Below are 25,059 nucleotides of genomic sequence, written 5' to 3' on the forward strand. Positions count from 1 at the left end.
AATTAAAGAATAGACAATGGAGTTAGCAGTAGGTATGATATATAAAAGGTAGAGGTTTTTATTGGTTTCTACCTTCGAAGATGAGGATCCCGCATGTGGAGTTGGTATTTTTTTTTTCAGGCCACATTTGCGAAAATACTAGTCCCACCTACAAAAATCCTCATTACATAAAATATTTGTATTTTCGTAGATGACACCTTCGAAAACACTAGTTTTTATCTTTGAAACCAAGGATTTCACATGTGGAACTGATATTTTATTAGGTGTGAAATGCAAAATACTAGTTCCACATTTCACATGTTGAAATTCCAAATATACACGGAAACGCCAAATTTAGCAAACTTATAGATCTATACAACAATAACAAGATAAAAAAATTCATCCCATTGTATACTCGAGCACCAAACGACCAACCGGATCATGAGGCCCATTTCACGTCCTATGACATATTTTGGCAGCCTATTTCTAGCTTCACATGTGAACTAAAACTGATAGATTTTGATTCCTTTATATCCACCATGTGGTAGTTTTTTATATCATAAATATACGATCACCATCAACATCTAAAAAGTCCATGCTTTGGAATAAACTTGTACAATTTGGGAAGGGGTTTTCATTTTGTGGCTATTTTGGTAAATCTTACTTTTTTGGCTAACTTTTGGAAAAAGTTCAAGCATTAGCCAAATTTGTCTTATACTCCAAGATATACCTTGGGATATACAATTGTGATTTTCATACTTACAAAAGGTAAGCTATTGGACCACTTCATGTTCATCTTGTGAAAGAGATCAACATCCAATCCAATTTGTATCATATCTTCCTGTTTTTCCAATTACATTTATCAACATTGTGTTTTAAGATATAAAATTTTGTACAGGAAAAATGTATGCATACAACAATAATCTCTAAATATATACAAACTATCACAACATCAACATCAACATCAAGATCCGATCCTACTAAACAAAAGTGCGGATCCATTGACACTACGAAGAATCATCATCCTCGAATCTACATACGTCCCACAAACAATCTTTGACAAATCAAACATTTCAGGTGGAATTTGCATGCGAACCTCATTAACCACAAGCTCCCCAACCCGAATGTCTTTAGACAACGGGTCATTCAATGTCATAGTCACCTCAATGTCCCCAGACACCGACACCAATTTGGCAACTGCAAGACTCGATGGTAATTCTTTATGTCTTAATGCTTTTCTCCACTTGTTACCCGAGACTTTCTTGATTACAGACGGGAGATTTTCGGTTCCATTTTCTTGTTTCAGGTAAAGTCTTTTTCCGGCGGTTAGCCGGAAATCGGAGGTTATTTGAAGTTTTCCGGCGACTCCCACCTTGTGGTGTGGCCAGTCTTTTCCGGTCAAGACTGTGAATGTGATGTCTGAGGTGAATGAGAATAGTTTGGATGATGGTGGAGTTATTGTGAGGTTGACATCTCCGATGAGGGCACGAGAAGGTGGTTCACGGGTGGTTAAACCTATGTGCCGCCCGCTGCAGTACACCAATCTCCATCTTCCTGGTAGCAACCCCCGCCAGCTCTGTATATATATTTGTTGGAGTAAATTACACAAATGGTCCCTATGGTTTAGGGTAATTTGCGCGTTTGGTCTCTAAGTTAATTTTTTTACTTGGAAGGTCCCTACTGTTTGTTTTTGTTACGCGCTTGGTCCTGTCTCCCTATCTTACCTACCCTACCCTACCCTACCCTACCATTTTTCCCTATTTGAATAATAGTCTTTTTAGGTAAGATAGGGACCAAGCGCGTAACAAAAACAAACAGTAGGGACCTTCCGAGTTAAAAAAATAAAACGTGCAAATTACCCTAAACCATAGGGACCATTTGTGTGATTTACTCTATTTGTTGTATGGAACAAAAAGACAAAAAGTTATAATTTTGTGTTCCACATAGAAGGGTAACGGCGGTGGGACAGCAACAAGAGATTTATTTTTTATCTCTCGTATGTGAAAAAGACGTAAATACCCTTACCCTCCCTCATCGTAAAGGAAAGACATAGAAAGCGTGTCTCATACAATATAACAAAGTGAACCGAACTTGGAATTATAAAATATCAAGAGAGGGGAATCAGGAATGATGTGTTATTAACCTTGGGCTTTGAAGGATTCAACATCTCCATTAACTCAAGGAAATGAGCAAGCCTGATGCGCTGAAAACAATAATAATAATAATAATATGAAAAAATAATAATAATAATAATAATAATAATATGAGAAAATAGAGAGAAAGAAAAGGTACCTGTTGGTGGCCATATATGTATTCCTCAGTAATTCTAACTGCAGTTGATCCCAAACTCCATCTGATTACATCCATTGATGGATTCACACGCCATCTTGGCCCACATAGAAATGGATGTCTTAGAGCATCTAAACATCTGTAACAAATCTAAATTACAACCTTTTCAAACAAAAATTAGTTATTATATCATTTCACTAATGTAATACCCAAACTATTTTATAGAATGGAGTCCAACTTTTGATCCTCTAATCTTATATATATATATATATATATATATATATATATATATGTGTGTGTGTGTGTGTGTGTGTGTGTAGTCAGTTAGTGGTTACCTTATTCTATCAACAGGTTTAGCTGCAAGAAGCACTGATAGCAGATGCCATCCTGCACCCCAGTTCCTATCTAACATCTGCAATCAAATATCCATACATTTCTTTATTCATAATTAGAATATATATATATATATATATATATATATATATATATATATATATATATATATATACACACATTGAATAGATGTGTACTTACTTGCAGACCAATATTTCCATGTGATGAATTCATGTTTAGAGTTGGTAGGAGGAACTCACGCAAGCAAGAAGGATCATTTCCCTGAACAGATAATGAGAATAAGTGGATATTACATTGGTTTAGTTTTTTAGGATTCTGATTGAATTTAGGGTTTTTAAACATGAATATATGATATAGTATAGACATTAAAAACCAGTCCTTTTAATAAAGAGAAACATAAGAAATATGTTTACCTTGTTGAGGAATGCTTTGAACTTTGTGAAGATAACTGGATCCATAAGTTCCCGTAATACCATTTTTGCCATGATGAATCCAAGACATCTAATTTAATATATTATAAGATTAGAATGATCATCTCCCTTATCATAAACATACATAATTTCCTTCTTCCTTTAGGCTACTACTTTTGTAAATTACATGTTTTGCAAGAGTAACCCTAACAATTTTTGTTTAATTCAACACAACACGTATCTCTTTGTTGACTGCATACCTCATATCAAATGCAATCATCATTTGTTGTCTGTCCATGTTGTTTTCAAAAAAGTCAGCAGCATTCCCCAATATTCCTACCTGTTATAAAAAGTCAAAGAGCTATAAGAAAGGAAAAATATAAATCTTGCATCCTAAGTAAGTGTTTGGTTTGTTGGTTGTTAATTGAAATGGATGCAATTCAATTTGTTCGATTCCATTCTTCCTTTTCTATCAAAAGACGAAAATACCCTCTCATTTTTTCTAACACATCAAAATAACATACTGCAAACCAAGCACTCCCTGTTGTCTTTTTGGTATCATGAAATGGAATCACAAAGGTCCACAGAATGAGCCATTATTATACCATTATTATGTTTGATTGGCTTGAAGGAATTTAACCGGAATCCTGAGTAAAACTAAAATCGATAAATATAAATTTATAAATTAAACATTACTCAAATGAACACTAAATAACTTACATATAAGCGTGTTTTTATGTTTGTTTGAAAATTGAAATATACCATGTGTATTTCCAATAGTAAAAAATAACTATTCAACACTTTGAAATACTTGTTTACAAATAAAGTGAATACCATGAAATCTCAAAATACGAAGAAAAATAAATATATCTTTATCTATTTTTGAGAATAATAAAAATAATTTAATCAAAGTTGTGATTTTAACATATGTAGAAGCAAAGAAATATGAATACATACGATTGGTGTGGCTTAAGAAATAAGAATACTCACTTTAATATGTCTATCGACTGGACTTATATGAACATTCTCCAATCTCAACTCTGTATGGGCAAGTCCATGACTATGTAAATAGTTTACCTGAGTGAGGTACAACAAAATCAAAATCAACATCAACATGAAGGCGAATATTTTTGACTTTTGAAGTCTTTATTCTTCAACTTTGACCTTAAATATTTTTGTTTTTGATATATAATACTTGATGCAAAATATATGAATGGATTGTGTTTTAAATGTCTTTTCATCGTTATAAGTTTCATCAAGTGATTTATAACACAAATAAAAATATTTAAGGTCAAAGTTGAAGAATAAAGACTTCAAAAGTCAAAAGTGGACAATAAATATGGGACATAGAGTATTTAACTATTTATTAAGCAACGTACTCCAATGAGTAGATCTCTCATGAGAATTCGAGTAACACGTAGTTGGCGAGAGACCGCAGGGCCGCCTACGGTATCATCACCCGCCCTCCTCACCGCAGATTCTTCGTCTAAAGCAAGCGTAGCTTCTAATGTTGGGAGCCAGTCTGTCTGTCGAAGCCAGTGCCTCAAAGACAAACCACCATGATACTGCACGCATCATGTTCATCTTCAATTATATTATATACGTAAAATTATAAATAATCACTTTTGTATTTAAGAAAATAAAAAAAAAAAAAAGTTAATTTTTAACTAAAATCATAAAAAGTTTACATAAATGAAAATCGGTTAGTTTTTATGGTGGAATGAAAATTGAGAAAATGGAAGGAAGCAATTAAATTCATTTAATAAAAAGTTAATAGGACCTACCCCATGAACAAGGGTAAAAGAGCCCTCATCCTCCGTTGTTGTTTCTGGGGAGAAGACGTAACCATGTACTTGCATTGAATATGAATGGTACATCATTTTACGGCGACAAAGCTTCTTTAACACCTACACTCCAAATTCCAAATCCAAACAATGATACATACATACATACATACATGATGATGATGATGATGATGATGATGATGATGCAATAAATATTATGAATTTGATAATGAACATAACTAGTAAGCAGCCACCTGCATAGCGCGTTTCCCTCTGCGTTGTGCTTGAGCACTAGTGAGTCGCCGAAGCACCACTCTCGTATTATGCAATGGGCTGCATTTTCATACGTTATGAGTTATGAGTAACTTAAGCTATTGGGGTTGGGGTATTATGTAATAGCTACCTATCAGTGTCATTGATTATCGCTTCAAATACAACCTCATCTCCCTACAATCAATCACCACAAATATCACGTCCAATCCAACAGACAGACAGACATACAGACAGATAGAATGATAGATAGATAGAATTAATATATTTGCATACCCGTCCACCCAAGCCAATGCTAACGCGATCACTGATCTTAAAATCAGAAAATTTAAACTTGATAACATGGCTAAATTCTTCTCCTTCCAAAGAATCCGAATCTTCGAATTCAAGTGGAGATAGGGCCTCTTTCTCTCTCGAAAGTGAACACCTAATTTTGATTTGTGATTTTTGTTTGTAAAACAAATCAAAACTAGTCCACATTCGAGGCAAGCAACTTGGTCTTATCAGTGTTGATGGAAAATTATTAGTGTAGCATTTGCTTGTTTCCATAAGGCCACTTAAATAATGCCCTCCCTGTAAAGTCATTTGATTCTGAAACAAAAGTGATTATTGACTTATACATGTAAAATGACCAAAAAGGACATTCTTACATATTTAGAAATCTAAACTTTAATGATTTTAGTATAGTTTTTTTTTTCTATTAAGAGACACGGTATTTTAAAGATGAAAACTTTTTTAGCATTATACTTTCAAAATAAACCTATCAAGACAATGCAGTTACTAATAATATAACTCTGTCAAACTTTTGGATCCACTCATGTATCTGTATGTATAGTTTCCATAATTCAAAACCACTTTCTTGTATTACATGTAAATTTACATGGCTTAACATGTTAACCACATTTTCTTGTATCTTAAATGGACACGTGGCTTATAAATTGGAAAACAATGTACTTCACTTACAATGATATCTAGTTATGTTGACCATTCCTGATGATTTGTTTGTTACTTTTAAATAAGTCTTACATTTGGTACTAAGAAACGTTTTTTCTTTTGGGACTGTGGTAATATATATCTTTTTCTTTTGGCCCATTCAAATCTAATTAAAAAAACAGATGTACATAATTCTTTTATCTAACTGGATCAGATGTATGGATGATTAGGAGGTTTATCAAGTGATTTTTAAAACAAAAGCCCAAACTATATCAACAAAATCAGATTATAACACCAAACATAAGTGCTTACTGTTAACAACTTAACATGTAACCAGATAATCACCAAACTAAATCAACAAAATCAAATCAGATTATAAGCTTCATTGATTCAAAAAAATTCATGTGCTTAAAATATAAGTGCTTTATTGATTAAAAATAATCATCAGCTTATCACGAGGTGTACAGAACCAGAAAAAGAAAGTGGAATTCCAAACCAGAAATTTTACTCAAATTAGGAACAAGAATTAAGCTCTAGATACAAAATCGAACAAGAAAGTTATATGCTTCATCGATTCCAGAAATCAAACATCATGTATCAATCGAGGAGGTGTAACCGGATAAAGAAAGTCGGACTTACCATATAAAGGGGCAATAGCCGGCGCCAGCGATAGGAAGTCTGGACCGGAGGTGAAGAAGGGTCGCAGCTCTTCTCTCTGATGAACGTTACGAAGGAGCGTGTATGGGGAAGGAGCCTAACAACGTGAACAGGGTATTCCAATTACGGAAAATGGGAACAAGAAGACTTGCCTAATCGAATTCGCATGAACAATTAGTTAGGGATGAAATTCATTTAGGGATTTGTTAGTTTAACATGGAGGGGTGATATAGATTAACAGAGAGTGTGATGGTTGCGTGTAATAGATTCTCAACGTGCGTCTTTCTCATGCCTACATCCGTCCGGCCGGTCTATTACTGCTGAACGCGCGTGCCAAGGGACCGACCACATCAGTTTGACGGGGTTAACAGTTTTAGCCATGTTTTAGAGACCATTTTTTTTTTTTTTTTTAAGTTCACTTATCATGTAATTTTATTTGGTTTATGTCCAGCTAATTTTGTTTTTTTACGCATTTAGGTAACGAATTTGATATAAGTGTTTATATATGACAATTATGATCAGATATAACAAGTTATAGATGGTCATAATGATCATGTTTGAACACTTTCAACAAGTTTGTTATTTATATATATACAAAAAACGAAGTTACCAAAATATGAACAAAACAAAAAGATAATTACCCTGATAATTCAATTTGTCTTCTTTTTTATTTAGCTCCTAAATTTAACTTAAATGGTAAATATTTTTAAAATCATACCATTTTGATAAATATCTTTTTTTAAATACACTACTTTGATAATTAAAAATTGCAGATCTGTCACACATCTGGCCGATGGCGGAAACGTTGGGCAGTGCGAACGTGGGGAAATTGAACTGAGACATATATATATATATATATATATATATATATATATATATATATATATATATATATATATATATATATATATAAAACATAACACAAGGTTTATCGCAAACATTTTTTATTTATTATAAATTATTCTGGGGTTATATTACTTTTTAAAAGACAAACACATTTCCTAAACAGAACTAAGACAATAAACAAACAATGCTTAAACTCCAGCAGCTTCTTTGTAGACTTCCTCCTTCTTGACACGACTAGCATCCTCCTCCTTGACACGACTATTCTCTTTCTCACTCATCTTCCTAAGAATATATATATTTTTGAAAACATCAATATAACATAATGTTGGTGAATGCATAAGTTTTTAGAGTTTTCGGCTTTTATTTGGTTATATTAGTTTAAGAATCATTTTTCTTTCAGAAAAACCTTTCCTAAAGTATTCTATCAACCCTAGCTTACTGTCTTTTAGGATTTCTAACGATCATATCTTATTATCTTGTAGGATATCTAACAATACAATCTTATTATCTTATTAGGATATATTTTATAAATCCTAATTTATTATCTTTCTAGGATATCTAACGATCTGTAACGGCCCAAAAATCAGAGTAAAATTTTTCATTTTAAAAACACAATCAACAAGCCTAAAAGTTACCAAAGCATTGTTTACAAATCATAATAAGTCAAAACATCAAATCAAGTATCGATAACATAAATTGTGGGATGATGTGTATAATCACGTCTTCGCCTTTCCCCGCTCATCAAAAGTACCTAAAACACTGAAATCCAAATTGTAAGTCAAAGCTTAGTGAGCTTCCTAAAATACCCCACACCACAAACAAATACAAATACAATACAAGCATGCATACAGGGTTTCAACCCAACCATACCGGGTTTGTTGGTTTACATCACAAAGCAGTAAAACATCAACCCAACCGTACAGGGTTTGTTGGCACGTGGCCTCAACCCAACAATCCAGGTTTGTTGGCAGGTAACCTCAACCTAACCTTATTGGGTTTGTTGACATCCAGTCTTAACCCAACCATACCGGGTTTGTTGGCACGTGGCCTCAACCCAACCACACATATGTCGATATATACACAAATAAATAACACATAAAACTATCATAGCAGTCCTACAACTTAGGATACATAAACTCAATAAATGGGTCGACTTGGTGCCTTAGACCCATTGGCATAGTGGGAGAACGCACCTTACAAACCGAACACAAGCTGAAATAAGTCTCGACCCCAAATATCGGCTCTACCAGTCACCTATTATTCAATTGATAGTACAAGCTTAATTAATACTAAATTATCCAAAATACCCTTATGTCAACATTGGTCAAACTCAATAAATCAGTCGAGTTAACCCAACTAAGTCAACTCAGCCGAGTTGACTCACTCCAGTACGTGGGGCATTCTTGGTTGCGACCAAAACAGACGGGGGCCTGACCGCGTACACACAATGTACCTCCTGGTACGCCTAGCATACACAGTTGAATGTTCTTAACTCATTAAGGGCTTAATGCATAAGCCTTTTTCGACCAAACTACATATCCAGGTCTTAAATGTTGTCCTTGACCATAAAGTTTCCAACTTTATGGTCTTGCATAGCCCTAATGTGCTTAACACTAAAAATCCCAAGATCTTAAGCCATCAAGACAACCAAACTCTTGTATGGGGGAGAATTAAGGGTCAAGAACACATTTTTATCATTGTAAGCCTAGAAAAACATCCAAAAGGACAGCCCGTTTGCTCTATAGTATGGCATACACAAGAAGGCCATATCTGGGGACAAAAGTTCATAATATCAACATACAACAAGATTTATCAACTTAATAACCAAGGTATGAACTTTATACCTTCTGCAGGTTAAGGATAATACAAGACTTCCTGATCCAAGCTTGCTTCTAGCTTCCAAGCTTCACCACCACCTTCTTCTCCATTTGAAACAAACAAAACACACTCTCAAGCTTCAAAATGAAGAAATGGGGCTAGGGTTTGTATGGGGAAATGTTTCAAGTGATGGAGGCTGGAAATGGGATGAGAAAATGGGACTTAAGGTGCAATATATAGGAACCAAATCCTAAAGATTAGGGTTTGAGTCCTGGCGAAGTATACCATACATACTCGTAGTACGCCCAATGTACTCGGAGTATGCCCAACGTACTCCATCAAATGATGGTGTTCTGCTAAATCCCCCTTACGCCCAACATACCATCTAGGTACGTCCCCCGTAAGGGCCAAAGTTGCCAAAAGTCACAAATTAAAGGGTTGGAAGGAAATTTAACAGGATTTGAGTGTAATAATTCTCCCCCACTTGGATTAGACTTCGTCCTCGAAGTCTGCTGAAGTGAACAACTCCATTTAATGCTCCATCATCTCTGTGAAACATTCCAAAAATAAGGTCCGAAAATTCCGTTTTAAATCATTAAAAAAAAACCATAATTATCAACCATTTCATTCATAAACAAAAATCGTTATATCAAATCACAATATTATCTCAAAACATGTTCTTTTTATTAGAGTAAACATCTCAGGCTAAAACTTCCTGGTGTGTGCCATACAGTCATCCCGAGCTCTTCCATCCACTACTGGAAGCACGAACCTTAGTGAGTTCCCCAATCTACCACATACCATACACATAACACATACTACAAACATTGGGCCTAGCCCGCTACATCGGGCCCCGCCCGACTTCAGACGAATCCGACATCAAGCCCCGCCTCGCATCGAAGCCCGCTCGATATACAGATCTGCTTCTACTAGGCCCCGCCTGTCTTCGGGCCCCGTCCGCTTTACACATACAAACAATAACATATAATCATGTTAATACATAACAAACAATCGTTATACTATAACTACTAATCTCAAGGCCCTGCTATCAAGGGCCCCGCCCCCTACTCTGCTACTAATGAGATAAGGAACCCCGTCCACACTTAGCTAGTGATGAGATACTGCCCCCCCCCCCCCCCCCCGTGCCCACACTCATCTCCCTACCAGGTACATATAAGTATCACAAAGACAACAAGTATAAATAAACATATACTACTGCCTCGGGTACCACCCGACATCGAACTGTAGCTCGGAACCTACATATAATCCTTCTTCGGGCCTCTCCCGGCATCGGACCGAAATCCAGAACATATAAACTGCATCAGGCTAACCCCGAAATCGTATCTAAATCCGGTATACACTAACATACATAAACAGGCCGACATTGGTGCCTTAGACGCATTCTTAATGGAGAATACTCACCTCACAAGCTGACTGTAGAATCCTGCGAATAACCCCTCACTGCTAGTTGGCAGATCCTTGAACTGCTGATCACTCGACTCCCCGAGTTATCATTACCAACATAACAATTATTCAAGAATTGATAATCCTTCTTAGGGTAAATGACCATTTTACCCCTTGTCAAAGCTGAAGTCAACACTTGGTCAAAGTCAAAGTCGACACCCGAGTTGACTCAACTCGCTGAGTTGCTCCATCAACTCGCCGAGTTCTAACACTCAGAAAACCTGAAACCACGATCCAACTCGTCGAGTCAGCCCCTGAATCGTCGAGTTCCTTGGTTTCTCGTGGTTGTGATTTATCACATCAACTCGTCGAGTCAGTCCTCAAACTCGCCGAGTTCTCGTATGAATAGAAACGAGACAACTTTCTTCGACTCGTCGATTCCCTACATGGACTCGCCGAGTCCCCAGTCTATTTGGGCCATCTTAACAGATTAAGTCCCTACACTTCAGATCTAAAACGCCAAACTTCGTCTACACACTCGAAATGACTTCTTAAGGGTAAAGTTTCCAACTTTACCCACTCCTAATCCTTCTTAATGGGTTTAGAAAAAACCCTAGCTCCTTAAGACATAAATCTATATCCAAAAACCTTCATTACTCCAGTCCAACGCATAATAATATAGATCTATGCCTTATACACCAAAAGAACACGAAAAGTTTCTTCCTTTTCTTCCATGCATGGAATTTTGAGGCTTAAAAGACCATAACCACTCCTTAAAGCTTGCACGGGGGTTTCTAATGGCATAAAGCTTGCACCTTTATGCCTTAACCACTCTTAGGGACTCCAGGTTTGAAAGGATCTTTGCTTGGGACGTCCTTGTCCCATAGATCAAGCTCCATGGACCAAAACTCTCATAAAATGGTCATCAAGAGATCTAAGAAACTATAAGTCAAGATGAAGACTTGATTACCAGAAAATGATGGAAATGAGATGGTGTTTCTGGATCTACAAACTTCTTCTTGAACCTTCAAGCTCCTTCTTCTTCCTCAAGTCTCCAAGAACACATAAAGCACTCAATAATAGCTCACACACTCACAAAATGCTCTAGGGTTTCATGGGGTAAGCTTTGGACAATGGGGACTGGGAATGGAACCAAGATGATGAGAATAAGATGCTTAAATAGGGTACCAAGTCCTGAATTTAGGGTTTCCTAAACCCTGACCAACTCGCCGAGTTGGTCCCCCAACTCGTCGAGTAGGTCTCTTAACCCGTGACCCAAATTATGCTCCTACTCATCAAGTCATCCCACCCACTCGATAAGTCGCCTTCTGATTTTGAGGTTTTTCTTTCCTTTCTAGGCCTTCTGAATTCGGAGTGTTACACTTTGACTCCGGTTCCTAAGTCCACTCGAAGCCCTTCCGATGTTGCCACTGCACCTTAACCAATAGAACCACCTTGTTGCGCAAGGCCTTTGTCTTCTGATCAAGAATAGCTATCGGCCTTTCAATGTAGTTCAGGCGCTCGTTGACCTGGATTGTTGGATTAAGTGTCTAAGTCAATAACTAAATCAATATAATCTTCCATTATTAACAAAGTTCCTTTGGGGTTGCCCTCATAACCAAAAATAGCTAGAAATGATATCAGGAGAAAAAGAGATAAATAATTTGTTAATATATTATGTGATTAATATATTAATTGGAAATAGATAATTGATATGCTAATTTATTATGTAATTAATAAATTAACATGTGATCAATTGTTATATAATTGATTTGTTAATTTATATATTAATAAATTAATAAGAAATTGATTAGAATTAATTTAGGGAAAATGTCACTATAGCACAATAAACTTATTTGTTTTGTCAGACTTGACCAATTATGTTTTTTCTTGTGCAATAGGTCATCTAACTTTCATTATACATGTCAATTAAGCCGTTATCATTAGTTTTTTTAACCATTCATCTATTAACTAGTTATCTAAATTACATAAATGGCCCCTATAATTTAATTTCTTTTGTGGTGGATCCCTTACTAGCTATGATTTAAATTACACAACCAAAACTGACATTTAAGAAACCCTGGGGACCAAAGTTTAACATTCTCATCAAGAATCTTATCCATTGCAAAGAAAAAAACAAAAAACTTGAGCTTCTTCATCAATGGTGGTGTCATCTTTACAAGGTATGTTTTCTTGAACAAGTCTCAACTTCTGTTTTAATCCTTGGTTTATTTTTTTGTTCTTCACTCAATTTCTTTTTAGTGTCCTTGTAGATTGTCTTCAAATTTTTGAACTCGTGTTTGCATATCGTCTTTCATTTTTCGAATCTATATTTGAAGATCATCTGCTTCTTTTCTTAACATGTCTGCAAAGAATAATATGGGATGAAATCGAGGATTCTAAAGTAATCACCATGTTCAAAAGCGTATCAATCGTATCTACTAATTCTGTAATTATTTGTGGATTCTTCGATACATCTTCCAAACTTTTATTTGATACATTTCTGATTTCCAGTTCTTGTTCTTGTTCTAGATTGGATTCCAGATAATATTTCTCTTTGATTGATTTGAGTTTTTGTTTAGCTTGATCGAATCTCTGGTGCCCTAATTTAACATCGTACCTCAATTTTTGTTGTTGATCTTGTAACATAGATAAGGTCTCTTGATATGAGTTCAAAGCTTCTTTTGCCATTAAAGTACCTTAATTGTCTAATTTGAAACAGATTGAGATGGAGGAGTCCTAATCGTTTTCTAATTCATCTTCATGGATTCAACATTATCACGAACACCTCCAGTTCGTGTTTGATTTGGAGCAATTAGCGGATCATTATTCACTGTCATTGCTTCACTATTTGCACTTCTAGATCCATAAAAAGTACCATTTGAACTGGATGTAGAAACTATGGAATTTTGATTATTTTATTATTTAATTTGAATTGAAAAGGAAAGAGTAAATTGAAGAGAATTGGTTCCATCAGAATCAGAAGAACTACTTGTACCATCGGATTGCAAATTTTTAATAGCACCACTCCTACTACGAGAGCTCCCAAACCTTGAACCACTGAAGATATTCAAGAACTATAGAATAAAAGGATTAGAGGAAGATGATGAGAATGTTACACTTTGGTCCCCAGAGTTTCATAAATATGGCAATTTTGGTCGTGTAATTTAAAACCATAGATGGTAAGGGACCTACCATGAAAGAAATTTAAATAATAGGGGCCATTCGTGTAATTTAGATAACTAGTTAACGGATGAATGGTTAAAAACTAACGATAATGGCTTAATTAACATGTATAGTAAAACTTTGATGATCTATTGCACGAGAAAAAACATAATTGATCAAGTCAGACAAAACATATAAGTTTATTGTGATATAGTGACATTAACCTATTAATTAATTATTAATCAGAATTAATCTGGAATTAATTTGAGATTAATTGGAATTAATTAAAGGTGCAAGGGGTGAATTGTAATTGTTCAATAGTTGAACAAAAGGAAGCAATTCTAGAATCATCCAAGGGGTGGACGGTTTTGGGAGCCTCCTTAGGGTTTCTAGAAGCCTCCTGGATGCATATAAGAAAAGGATTTAAATATGGATTAAATCTATTATTTAATTATTTAAATCTTGCTCTGTCCCTAAGTTACTTAAACTGTAAATTGGGTCCCTTATAACCTCAATTTCGTTGATTCTCTTCCCATAAGACATACGAACGAAAATTATACCTCTCTTCTCTCTCTCCTCTTCATTATGGGATTTCTAGGTTTTGGGTGTGAGCCATTAGAGGCGCGAGATTTTGGGTGCTTGCTTCCAAGGTTTCATTAAGGATTTTGAAGTGATTTGTTTACTACAACAATTTAAAGGTATGTAACCTTAATTCTTCTAATTTGGTTACACTAGGAAGTCATTAGGGTTCTAGATTTTTGTTGTTCATGGAATGTTACATTCAAAGTGTTAAAGACATAGATCCTTTAGGTTGCATGTTCCCTTAATTGTTAAGTGAAATTCTGCAAGCACATATTTATTATAATCTATAAAACTCATCATTGGTATCAAAGCCTCAGTGTGTCTAACGTTGTCTGTAAATTATATTAACTAATCAAAATCGTTTTTTTGAGAAAAACTGTTTCTCACGTCCTGAGCATTTGTTTCTCACGACGTGAGATCTGGCAGATCTAGTTTTTCGGATTTTCTTGCCTAATATGATTTATGTGGTTGTTAATCAGTAATTATCTATATCAATATATGCCATAATCCTATTTTTGCATATGTATTAGATAATTAATTAAAATCCTAAATGTTAGGAGATATCCGTAGACTTGATAATGAATAATTAGAGGATTACTAGTTAATATTATCCTTATGGATCTTATTATTGATCTAATTAAATGTTTAATTAAAAGATAAATGTTAAATCCATAAATTGATTTAAATTTAATTAATTTAAAAAGTTTAATTGGTGTAATTAAAAGATTAAACCTTGTATTTTGAAATGTTTTAAAATACACCCTTATATATATATATATATATATATATATATATATATATATATATATATATATATATATTTGTGTGTGTGTGTGTGTTATAAGATAAATTACTACATGCATAAGACAAGTCGATTGAATCGCTAGTATGCCTCATTCATGAAGCTGAACTATAAGAGGGTTATAAGGAAACGACTTATAAAATGGTTGTTAAATGGGTGTCCACTGTCACCCACCGCTCCCTTGTTTGGTGGAGGGTCGTTTGCAGAACGGGTTCGACGGGACATAATCTCATTAATAAGTACAATGATATAAAGTAACTAAACTGTTTTTAAAATCCTAGTCTAGTTACTTTAGGAAAATGTAAAATGCATGCTAATGCATTAAATCGCACATTATGATTTATATGTCGTTAGGGGAGCGTGTGTGGTTAACTGACACAATAATAGGGACTATAAAGAGTTATGATGGACATCTTGAAAAATATCATTTTTTATGGAGCATGTGTGGTGACTGGTACATCAATGTGAGATTGTAAAATATATCAAGGTTGTCAAGTGGGTTTGTATGGTTATTCACATTTCGTTTGTAATCCTCGATTTCCCAGTCACAAAAGTGAGAGCATAATCTGAGATTAAGCATGACATTGATAAGAATCAATGAATCTCAAAATATCTTGGAGTTTCATAAGATTGAAATTGGTAAAAGCCTTACCCACGTAAAATAGATTCGAATTTGACTACGACTTCTTTCTTCAAAGTTCGAATCGAAAATATGGATCCTAGCCTTAATTTAAAATTTATGGGTTAATAATTAAGGATTAAAGTTAACTGACTTGAATTCTCTTTTCTCCCATTATAGATGTCAAATCAAGACAATAATGATCTTCCTCGTTCGTTTGGAAATACTTTTCCTCTTCTTTCTAAAAATGATCTTCCACTTTCTAATCAAGGTGAAAGTGTTTTCTCTTCTTCAATGGTGGAACTGGACATCATGCTTCTTCAACTCTTCCATCTCCTCCTCCATTGAGTCTCCCATCATCGCATTTTCCTCGAGTTGAAAGATACGAAACTACTCAAGACCTATTGGCATGTAGACATCAAGATGGAAATTCTATGTATGCATATGCTATGGAAATGAAATCGTACACTAACAAGTTGGATATAATAGGTGGCATTTTCCCAAGGGAGCAGACCATTGATTTGGTTATTCTTTCGCTTCCAAAGTCATATGAATAGTTCATTGAGAACTTTCGCATGATGAACATTGACACGACCCTAATTGATCTGATTATTACTAAAGCAAAAATGCTTAAGAGCACATCTAAAGAAAAGGTGCTTAAAAGGTTCGATTCCAAAGTTTCTATGGACATTGACAATGGTGACAATGGTGGTACATAAAATATTTCTTTTCCTAATGGAAAGGGGTTGGCCAAGGTCAAACAGTTTGATAGTATGGTAAAGAGAAATGCTAATTCTGAGATAGTTTCATGTGTTAACCCTAAAGATTCCATTTGTTTCTATTGCCAATTGAAGGGACATTGGTTCCGAAGCTGCCCAAAATACCTAAGAAATCTTAGAGATAGTAAAGTCGAGTTGTGTTACTCTACTTCAGGTACATCCTACCCTACAAGTACAATAAGAAAAACTCACCAGTCTATCATAAAGCTAGCATAACATCAATCTAATATACCAAGATACATAATCCAGTGGGCTGGTATTGGTACCTTCGACCCACAAGTACAATGAGGAAAACTCACCTCACAGTCTGAAATGTAGCTGAAAAGATCACTACTCTAACTGTTGACTCTACGGGTCACCTATACCACAAACAGTGACCTAATCTAAAGGTACTGCTCAAATTACCCAAAATACCCCTAAGTTAAACTTGGTCAAATTCCTAGTCAAAAGTAGTCAACCCAGACTGAGTACACCCAGCGTACTCAGTCACTATGTTTGGCGTAGTAGATCCTTGGCCAAAATACGGGGCCTTATCCCAATACACGCAACCTACCACCAGGTACGCCCAACATACTCAACCTGATCCTACTTTTCATCATTAAGTGGTTATTACATTAAGATATCACATCCAAAGCTTAGATCTAGTCCCAAATATCATTATATGTCATAAAGTTTCCAGCTTTATGACTTTCCATGGCTAGTAGTGGTCCAAAAACCAAAACACTAACTTAAAACACAAACCCAAGCACCATAACTCTTGCATGGAGGGAAGAACTGGACCAAGACAACATTTTTATGATTCCTAGCACTCAAAAACATCTGAAAGGACAACTCTTATGGTTTAAAGTAAGCCATACTCATGAATACCAAGATTATGTGACCAAAATGCATAAAAACTTAAGAACTGTCAAGATCTAAGGAAAACATTCATCAAGTTCCAAGCTTTATACCTTTAAGGGATGCTTGAGGTGAGATACTTCTGGATCTAAGTTGCCTCGAGCTTCCAAGATGATCTACTATGTTATTACTCCTTCACAAGCACAAGAACACACTTTTTTCAAGCTCAAAATCACACACCAAAGAACTAGGGTTTACAAGGAACGTTTTTGGGAAATGGAGGTTGATGAAGGAAAGGGTTTTGAGGGATAAGGATGCTTAAATAGCGCTCTAACTCTAAAATTTAGGGTTTTCTAACCTGCCAAGTACGCCAAGCATACTCATGAGTACACCCAACATACTCACATGAACACACGACCCTTTTCAATGAGCTACGACATGCTTACGCCCCAAGTACGCATGGCGTAAGGACCAATTTTACAATATTTTTATATTTTGGGTCAAAAAGAAAAATAAATGTGGGTGTTAAACGTTCATAACGAGATGCATAAAGTTGATGATAAATACTTTAAAAAACTATGGTTGGAATCCAAGGTATGTATATTTTAACTTAATTATTAGAAATACGCATGGAATATTTGTTAATTAATTTTGTGTTTAACTTATTCTTTTTTAAATTGTAGATTATGTGGTACATTAAGAGCGATGCTCCAGAACAGTTTATAAGAAAGAGAGCTATTAAATATAAGAAAGAGAGCTATCAAAATCGGTATAAATTTTAGATCAAGGCTTGTTAAAAAAATATGTAAAAATGTACATGAATCCATGTGGCAAATATTTTTTTATTGATCCTGGTGATTGGAATACCATCGTTTTACAAAAATTAGAAATTAAATTTTGGTATGACCATTGTTATTATTAGTATTATATATATATATATATATATATATATATATATATATATATATATATATATACATATATATATATATATATATATATATATATATATATATATATATATATATATATATATGTTACCAAGTGATTAATAACAAGTTTGTGTGAAGTCAAAAAGTGAGAAAGCAAAAATAAGCAATTCCAAGAGAAAATTCAAGCCCTACTTAGGACGAAGTCGCTGGAAGGGTTTCGATAAAAAGCAAAATATCATAGGGGCTCAACTTGAAAAAAATACAAATTTCTTAAAAGTATACAAAAGTGTCCTTTCTAGGATGTATATGTTGAGTTGTTCTATTTAAAATAAAGAAACTAAGCTGTATGAACTTCCAGCGAGAGCCATTGAAGATTTCAAATTTTTGGTAAGTTATACGGTGGAATGTTTGAAAATGTGAACCATGAACTAAGTTATAAGGGATTATATGTCCTACTATGGTTCACGGTGGAATGTTTAAAAATGTGAACCTTGATCATAGTATAGGCTCAATACCATTAGTCGACACAAGCCCAACCTTTCGTGGCTCCAATTATGGGTCTGGTGGACCGTGTATTTACTATCTACATATACATGTAATATATTATACTAAAGCTATATTAGATTTTTAGTTTTTTATATTTTCTATTCTGTGGAAATTTTAAAACATACATATCTCATTTATATCTATGTTGTCTGGTTGTAGATCAGGACCGCATGTGATTTGCTTATCAAGGTTGTTGAATCGCAATTGATGGTGGATTCTGGTACAACATGACTAACCTCAAAAACGATCATACATGGGAAATCAATTAAGGATGGTTGTGTTAAAGTTCAAGTTTATGAAATCAATGAAATATATGAGAACTTGCATGTCCACACTATAACAAAAAACTTATGAAGTTCAGTTTGTTAAAGATATGATTCATTCCGTCGTTCAATGGCCAAGATATGCACCTCATGTATATTTTTATTTACATATTACAATTTATTTTAGTATATTTTTATTTAAATATAACGATATGATTTTATCTTGCAAACAAAGAGATACTCTGCAAATAACCTAGTCGCACAAGAATGGACTCGATTCCCTACTCGCCACAAAGAGCCATCGCGACCACTTCATATTGTTGTCCAAAGGTAGTCGTCCCAATTACTCTTACTTTTTTTTGTTAATTTAGTTTGATTTTTAATGTTATGAAAATTTGTTTGTTATTTTAGTTTGATGAAAATGAAAGCCCAATTCAAATGGAACTTAATCCCTATTTTCAAGGCGTTTTTACAAATTTTGTTACTCATCAAAATCTTTATATATATATATATATATATATATATATATATATATATATATATATATATATATATGCGTGTGCGCATATAATAATATCTAATATTAATGTTTTTTTATGATTGTTGTTAGCTATTATGTTTCACTCCATCACATTTTGCTACAAATGCGCCCGTGCACTCACCTTTACCCTTACCTTCACCCCTACCCTCACTCATACCTATACCCATGCCCGTACGCAACCCCGAACCTCAACCCAAAAGCAACCATCAACCTCAGCCCAAAAGCAACCTCGAATCTCAACCCAAAAGCTACCCCGAACCTCAACCCAAAAGTAACTCAAACTTGTACCCAAACCCATATGCGTACCTAACCCCATACCTCAACCCAAAAGTAACCCCGAACATGTACCCAAACCAATACATAACCGTAACGCCCCATTCCTAGTATGCATTTGATCTATTAAAGTATTCATTTTGTAAGAGCTACTCGACGAGTTGGTAGCCCTAACTCGTTGAGTAGATGCCAACTTGGACGCAGGGTTTAAGTGGTCTACTCGACGAGTTGAAGCCTTGACTCGACGAGTAGGTCCATCAGGAGGAAACCCTAATCTTTAGGATTTGCACCCTATTTAAACATCATATCTGGCCTCCACCCCAGCCTCTATCACCTCTAAACCCTAATCCACATTGAGTGATTTTGAGTTATTTCTTGCCATTTTGAGTGTTATTTGTGCCTTTTGAAAATTGTGGAAGAAGAAGATAGAAGGATCAAAAGGGAAGAAGTAGATCCAGGAACTACACTCCATTTGCTACATAATCAAGTCTCTAACTTGATCATTCTTCTCTTAGATCTATTTTTGTCCATTTTATGAAGGTTTCGGTGTAAGAACATTGGTCCTTAGGATTGGGACGTCCTAAGTGACTTATATCTCAGATCTGGGGTTTAGGAAGGGTTCCATGGCATAAAGGTGCAAACTTTATGACCATGGAAGCCCCATGCAAGCTTGTATGCAAGAACATGGCCTTTTTAGCCCTAAAAGACCATGCATGAAAGGAAAGCTTGGGATTTTACGTGTCCAACAAATGATAAGAGCCTAGATCTAGTATATTGTGCCTTGGTTTAAGGTGTTATGGCTTGTGGACCAAGAATTATGTCTTAATGAAGTTAGGGTTTGGGTTAAACCCATTAAGAAGGACTAAGGACGGGTAGAGTTAGAAACTTTACCCTTAAGAGTGTTTTCCCAGTATGTAAATGAACTTTGGAGAATTGATCTGAAAGGTAGGAGCTTAATCCATTGGGATGGCTTAATCGGACAAGGGAACTCGGCGAGTTCAGGGAAGGACTCGACGACTTAAAGCGCGTTGTCCCGATTATTATGACAGAAAGAACTCGACGAGTCTGTAAAGGGACTTGACGAGTTGACTTAGTCGACCACGAGTTTAAGCATTACAGGGACTCGCCTGGTTGGGAGATAACTCGACGAGATGGGTTGACTGGGAGTTGACCTTGACTTTGACTTTGACCAGGGGTAAAATGGTCATTTTACCCTAAGGAGGATTATCAGATTTTGATTAAGTGTTATTGTGATTTTGATAGCCGAGAGACGTTGGAGCAGTTATCAGATTTTCCTTACCGAGAGATTTCATAGACAGCTTTGCAAGGTGAGTCTTCCTTTAGTAGGAATGGGTCGAAGGCACCAAGGCCAGCCCATTTAAGTTAGTATTAGTTCCGGATTATAGTCTGATGTCGGACGTGGCCCGATGTAAAGTTATATGTTTTTCCGGATCTCGATCCGATGTCGGGGAGGTCCCGAGGAATGCTTGTATGCCTGTATGCTTGATGTCTTCGTGATTCTTGCATGTCTTTGTTATCTATTAGGAGTTCCAGACTTCAGTCTGATGTCGAGGCAAGCCCGAGGAATGCTTAGTTAGTATGTATGATAGTATGTTTTCGAACTCTGGTCCGATGCTGGGGAGGTTCCCCTAGGAATGTTAGCATGCTTCCGGATCTTGGTCCGATGTCGGGCGGGGCCCAAGGAATGTTTACATGGTAGTATATATGTTATGTTATATGTTAGTTGATATGTTCATATGTATGTTGAGATCTGCTCGATGTCGGGTGGGGCTCGATGCCAGGCGGGGCCCGATGCCGAATAGGGTACGATGCCGGGCGGGGCCCGATGTCGGGAAAGCCAATGCTGAGCTAGACTTGATGTAGCAGGGTCTGGGCCCAAGATATGTTATATGTTATGTGTATGGTATGTGGTAGTTTGGGGGAAATCGCTGAGCTTCGTGCTTACAGTTTTTAGTTTTGGTTTCAGGTACTTCCACTAGCAAGGGAAGGGCCTGGGATGATCGCATGGCACACACCATAGTTTCAGTCTGAGATTGTTTTTGACTCTGATATTTTCTGATATGTTTTCGATACAGTTCTTGACATGATGTTGTGAGATACATGATACTTGATTTTATTTATGACTATGGATGATTTGTGGTTTTATATTAAGTTTCAAAACGAAATTGTTGGACCATATTTTTGGGACGTTTCAAGTTGGTATTAGAGCCTTGGTTTGAGGGATTCGGGCACACTCTCGGGTGTGTCTTAACTCAAACTAAGGAATTGGTATGAAAATTTTCAAAAGAAAATCATTTTTATAAAAAGAACTTTGAGAAAAAGAAAAGAATTTTGAAAGAAGAAAAGAACGTTGAAAAAGAGAAAAGGGTGTGGTGCATGCAATCAACCAAGCTCAAGTAAGTACTCTCAAATTACCCATACAGGTTTATGTGATGTTTATCAGCTTTATGAAGACAACATGCTAAATTAGGACTAAGGATCTAGGGATGATGTCTTATGTGCCTGTTATATGTGTATCAGCTTTATGAGAAATGCATACTAGTACATAACAGTCAGTATGATAGCCAGAGTAGTATATGCATGATTATGTGTACTCAATTCCCGAATGCTACTTGCTTTGTGCTTTAAGGAGTTCTAGCCATCTTTTGCTAACTAGTAGACAAATATGTTAATTTACAAATTGCAAGGAATAAATAATTTCAGAAGGTTAGGTCTAGCTCTATTTGACAGCTCTTGTTTGAGTCCAATCGTTGTAAGGTAGGACCTCTCATTCGAAGAATTATCTAGTCTTAGTGATATGTAATAGTATTCGTAGGCTAGTTCGGGGAAGATAACATGAACTTCTTATGTAGCTGATGGCGGAGAGTAGGACGGTGATTACCCTAGGGCAAGCCTAGGATGAGAGTAGCACGTGAAGCATTAGTAGTAGAAGGGACTTGGTGAAGTCAATGCAATTCTTGAGGAAAGTATAGATAGATGTGGAAGGTAGTATAGGCCCGTACTATTGAAAGCAGAGGATCCGTACTCAAATCAAGGAAGGCTGAGATGAATCCAGGGAACTTGTAGTGTATGTGATCCCTCAAGTTATGTTTAGTATTCTGATGTTTGTTATGATGTGTTTTTCAGAGTGGTGGTTTTATGCCTTAGACCAGCAGTTGGCAGTTCAGGTGCCAGTGAGGGATCAGGCTTAGGCTCTGGAGCTGAGCAGCTAGACAAGAAGACTAGGGAGTTCGTCTCCTCCAATATCACGCGCAACATATTGGACCAAATTCCTGTGATCTTTGGTATGGTCAAGGAGGTTATCTTGGATATTCTTGAGGAGAGGTTGAGTGCTTTCCGTGCGGAGATGGTGGTAATGCTAGGGGCCCGTAGGGTGACTTTCAGGGAGTTCATAGCATGTGGAGCTCTAGATTACCATGGGGCTAAGGATCCCATTGCTAGCAGCAGATGGTTGGATGATGTCGCCAATGCTTTCCATACGAGCAGATGTCCCGAGGGGGACAAGGTTCGACTTGCTTCCTGTCTGCTGAATAACAGAGAACGTGATTGGTGGGAGGAGGTCGGACATGCCATTGGTGATGATGTAGCTTTAGATATGATGGTGGAGTGACTTTTCAGCCAGGTTCAGGGCCGAGTTCTCACCTGTGATTGAGGTGCAATAGCTAGCGAGAGAGTTCCAGGATTTACAGTAGACCACTGAGATGGTGACTGAGATCACCGCCAAGTTTAGGGAGAAGACCCTTCTTATTCCGTAGTACATGGCGGACGAGGAGATGAAGAAGGCATGATATCATGAGATGATAAGGAGTGACATTCGGTAGTTTGTAAGCCGTTCCAGCTGCAAGACGCTGGAAGACATGATTACAAGAGCTCAGGAGAGGGAGCTAGGTTTGGAGATGGAGAGGAAGAGGAAACCCGAGGGGGTGCAGACAGTGAGTGCGGGCAAGAAGCGCAAGGTGTCACATCATAGATCGAGGAGCCAGCAAGGCTGCAGCCGGTGTGGCAAATGAGACAAGATGCACGAGGGGGTGTGCAAGGCAGGGAGTTCAGGCTGCTTTAAGTGCGGTCGGACTGGTCATATGAGTAGCGATTGTACAGCTGTTACCACTACGACATGATCATATCTGATTTGCTTTCAGTGCAATCAGAGGGGACACAAGCGATCCTAGTACCCGAATTTAGCTGCAGCAGGACAGGTGGTGGTACCTACTCCTGCCACACTGAGGGCTAAGGCGCCCACAACAAGGAGCAGAGCTTTTCATCTGACTACTGAGGAGGCACGTGCGGCTCCCGATGTTGTGACTGATATGTATTCTCTCCTTATCTCTTTATTTATCTTGATTGTCTCTCATGTTTTATGTGTTTTATTATAGGATCGTTCCCAGTGAATGATATATTAGCTTTGGTACTGTTTGATTTGGGTGTCACCCGATCTTTTGTGTCGCTCGCGCTCAACAAGCAATTTGTAGGAGCTCCAGGGGAGCTGGGTTGCCCACTAGATATGGAGATAGCAGATGACAAGACTGTCAGGGTCATGAGGGTTCACATAGGATGCACACTACAACTATTCGAGCAGCAGTTTTCAGTAGACCTGGTTCCTATTCCCCTGTGTGGGAATAAGGTTATAGTGGGTATGGATTGGTTGAGCCCCAATGGGGCAGTGATTGATTGTGAGTGGAATCTAGTGATGGTTCGTACTCCTAGTGGGGGAGAGCTAGTGATTCAGGGCGAGAGGCCACAACGCGGGACGATTCTCTGTTCAGCAGCGAGGGCGAGACGCCACCTTCAGCAGGGTTGCGCCGGATACGTTGCCTATGTCATGGATACCCGTGATAAGGGTAAGGCAACAGTTGATGATGTACCGGTAGTGCGAGAGTACCCATACGTATTCCCTAAGGATTTTCCTGGGGTACCTCTAGAGAGACAGGTTGAGTTTAGGATTGACTTGGTCCTTG

General features: G+C 36.6%; 1 protein-coding gene across 2 annotated transcripts; it reads right to left on the reverse strand.

Annotated features, from left to right (window-relative positions):
* Positions 1-776: 776 nt before the first annotated feature.
* ORG1 (OBP3-responsive protein 1) lies at positions 777-6,994 on the reverse strand. 2 transcript variants are annotated; one of them, XM_079001407.1, is made up of 14 exons: positions 6,659-6,994; positions 5,363-5,659; positions 5,220-5,263; positions 5,071-5,149; positions 4,817-4,939; positions 4,412-4,597; positions 4,023-4,109; positions 3,293-3,372; positions 3,036-3,123; positions 2,803-2,883; positions 2,604-2,680; positions 2,272-2,407; positions 2,123-2,182; positions 777-1,555 (listed from the first exon to the last, which is right to left on the reverse strand). In XM_079001407.1, exons 1-14 carry the CDS (start codon positions 6,659-6,661, stop codon positions 944-946), a joined length of 1,953 nt encoding a protein of 650 aa, XP_078857533.1. In that variant the 5' UTR covers positions 6,662-6,994; the 3' UTR covers positions 777-943. The 2 variants fall into 2 exon arrangements, with proteins under 2 accessions (XP_078857533.1, XP_078857532.1); XM_079001406.1 differs by having other exon boundaries at positions 5,363-5,677.
* Positions 6,995-25,059: the final 18,065 nt, after the last annotated feature.

Source organism: Lactuca serriola, chromosome 5 (genome assembly GCF_051521515.1).
Source record: "Lactuca serriola cultivar US96UC23 chromosome 5, Lser_US96UC23_V15, whole genome shotgun sequence".
Taxonomy (NCBI): Eukaryota; Viridiplantae; Streptophyta; class Magnoliopsida; order Asterales; family Asteraceae; genus Lactuca; species Lactuca serriola.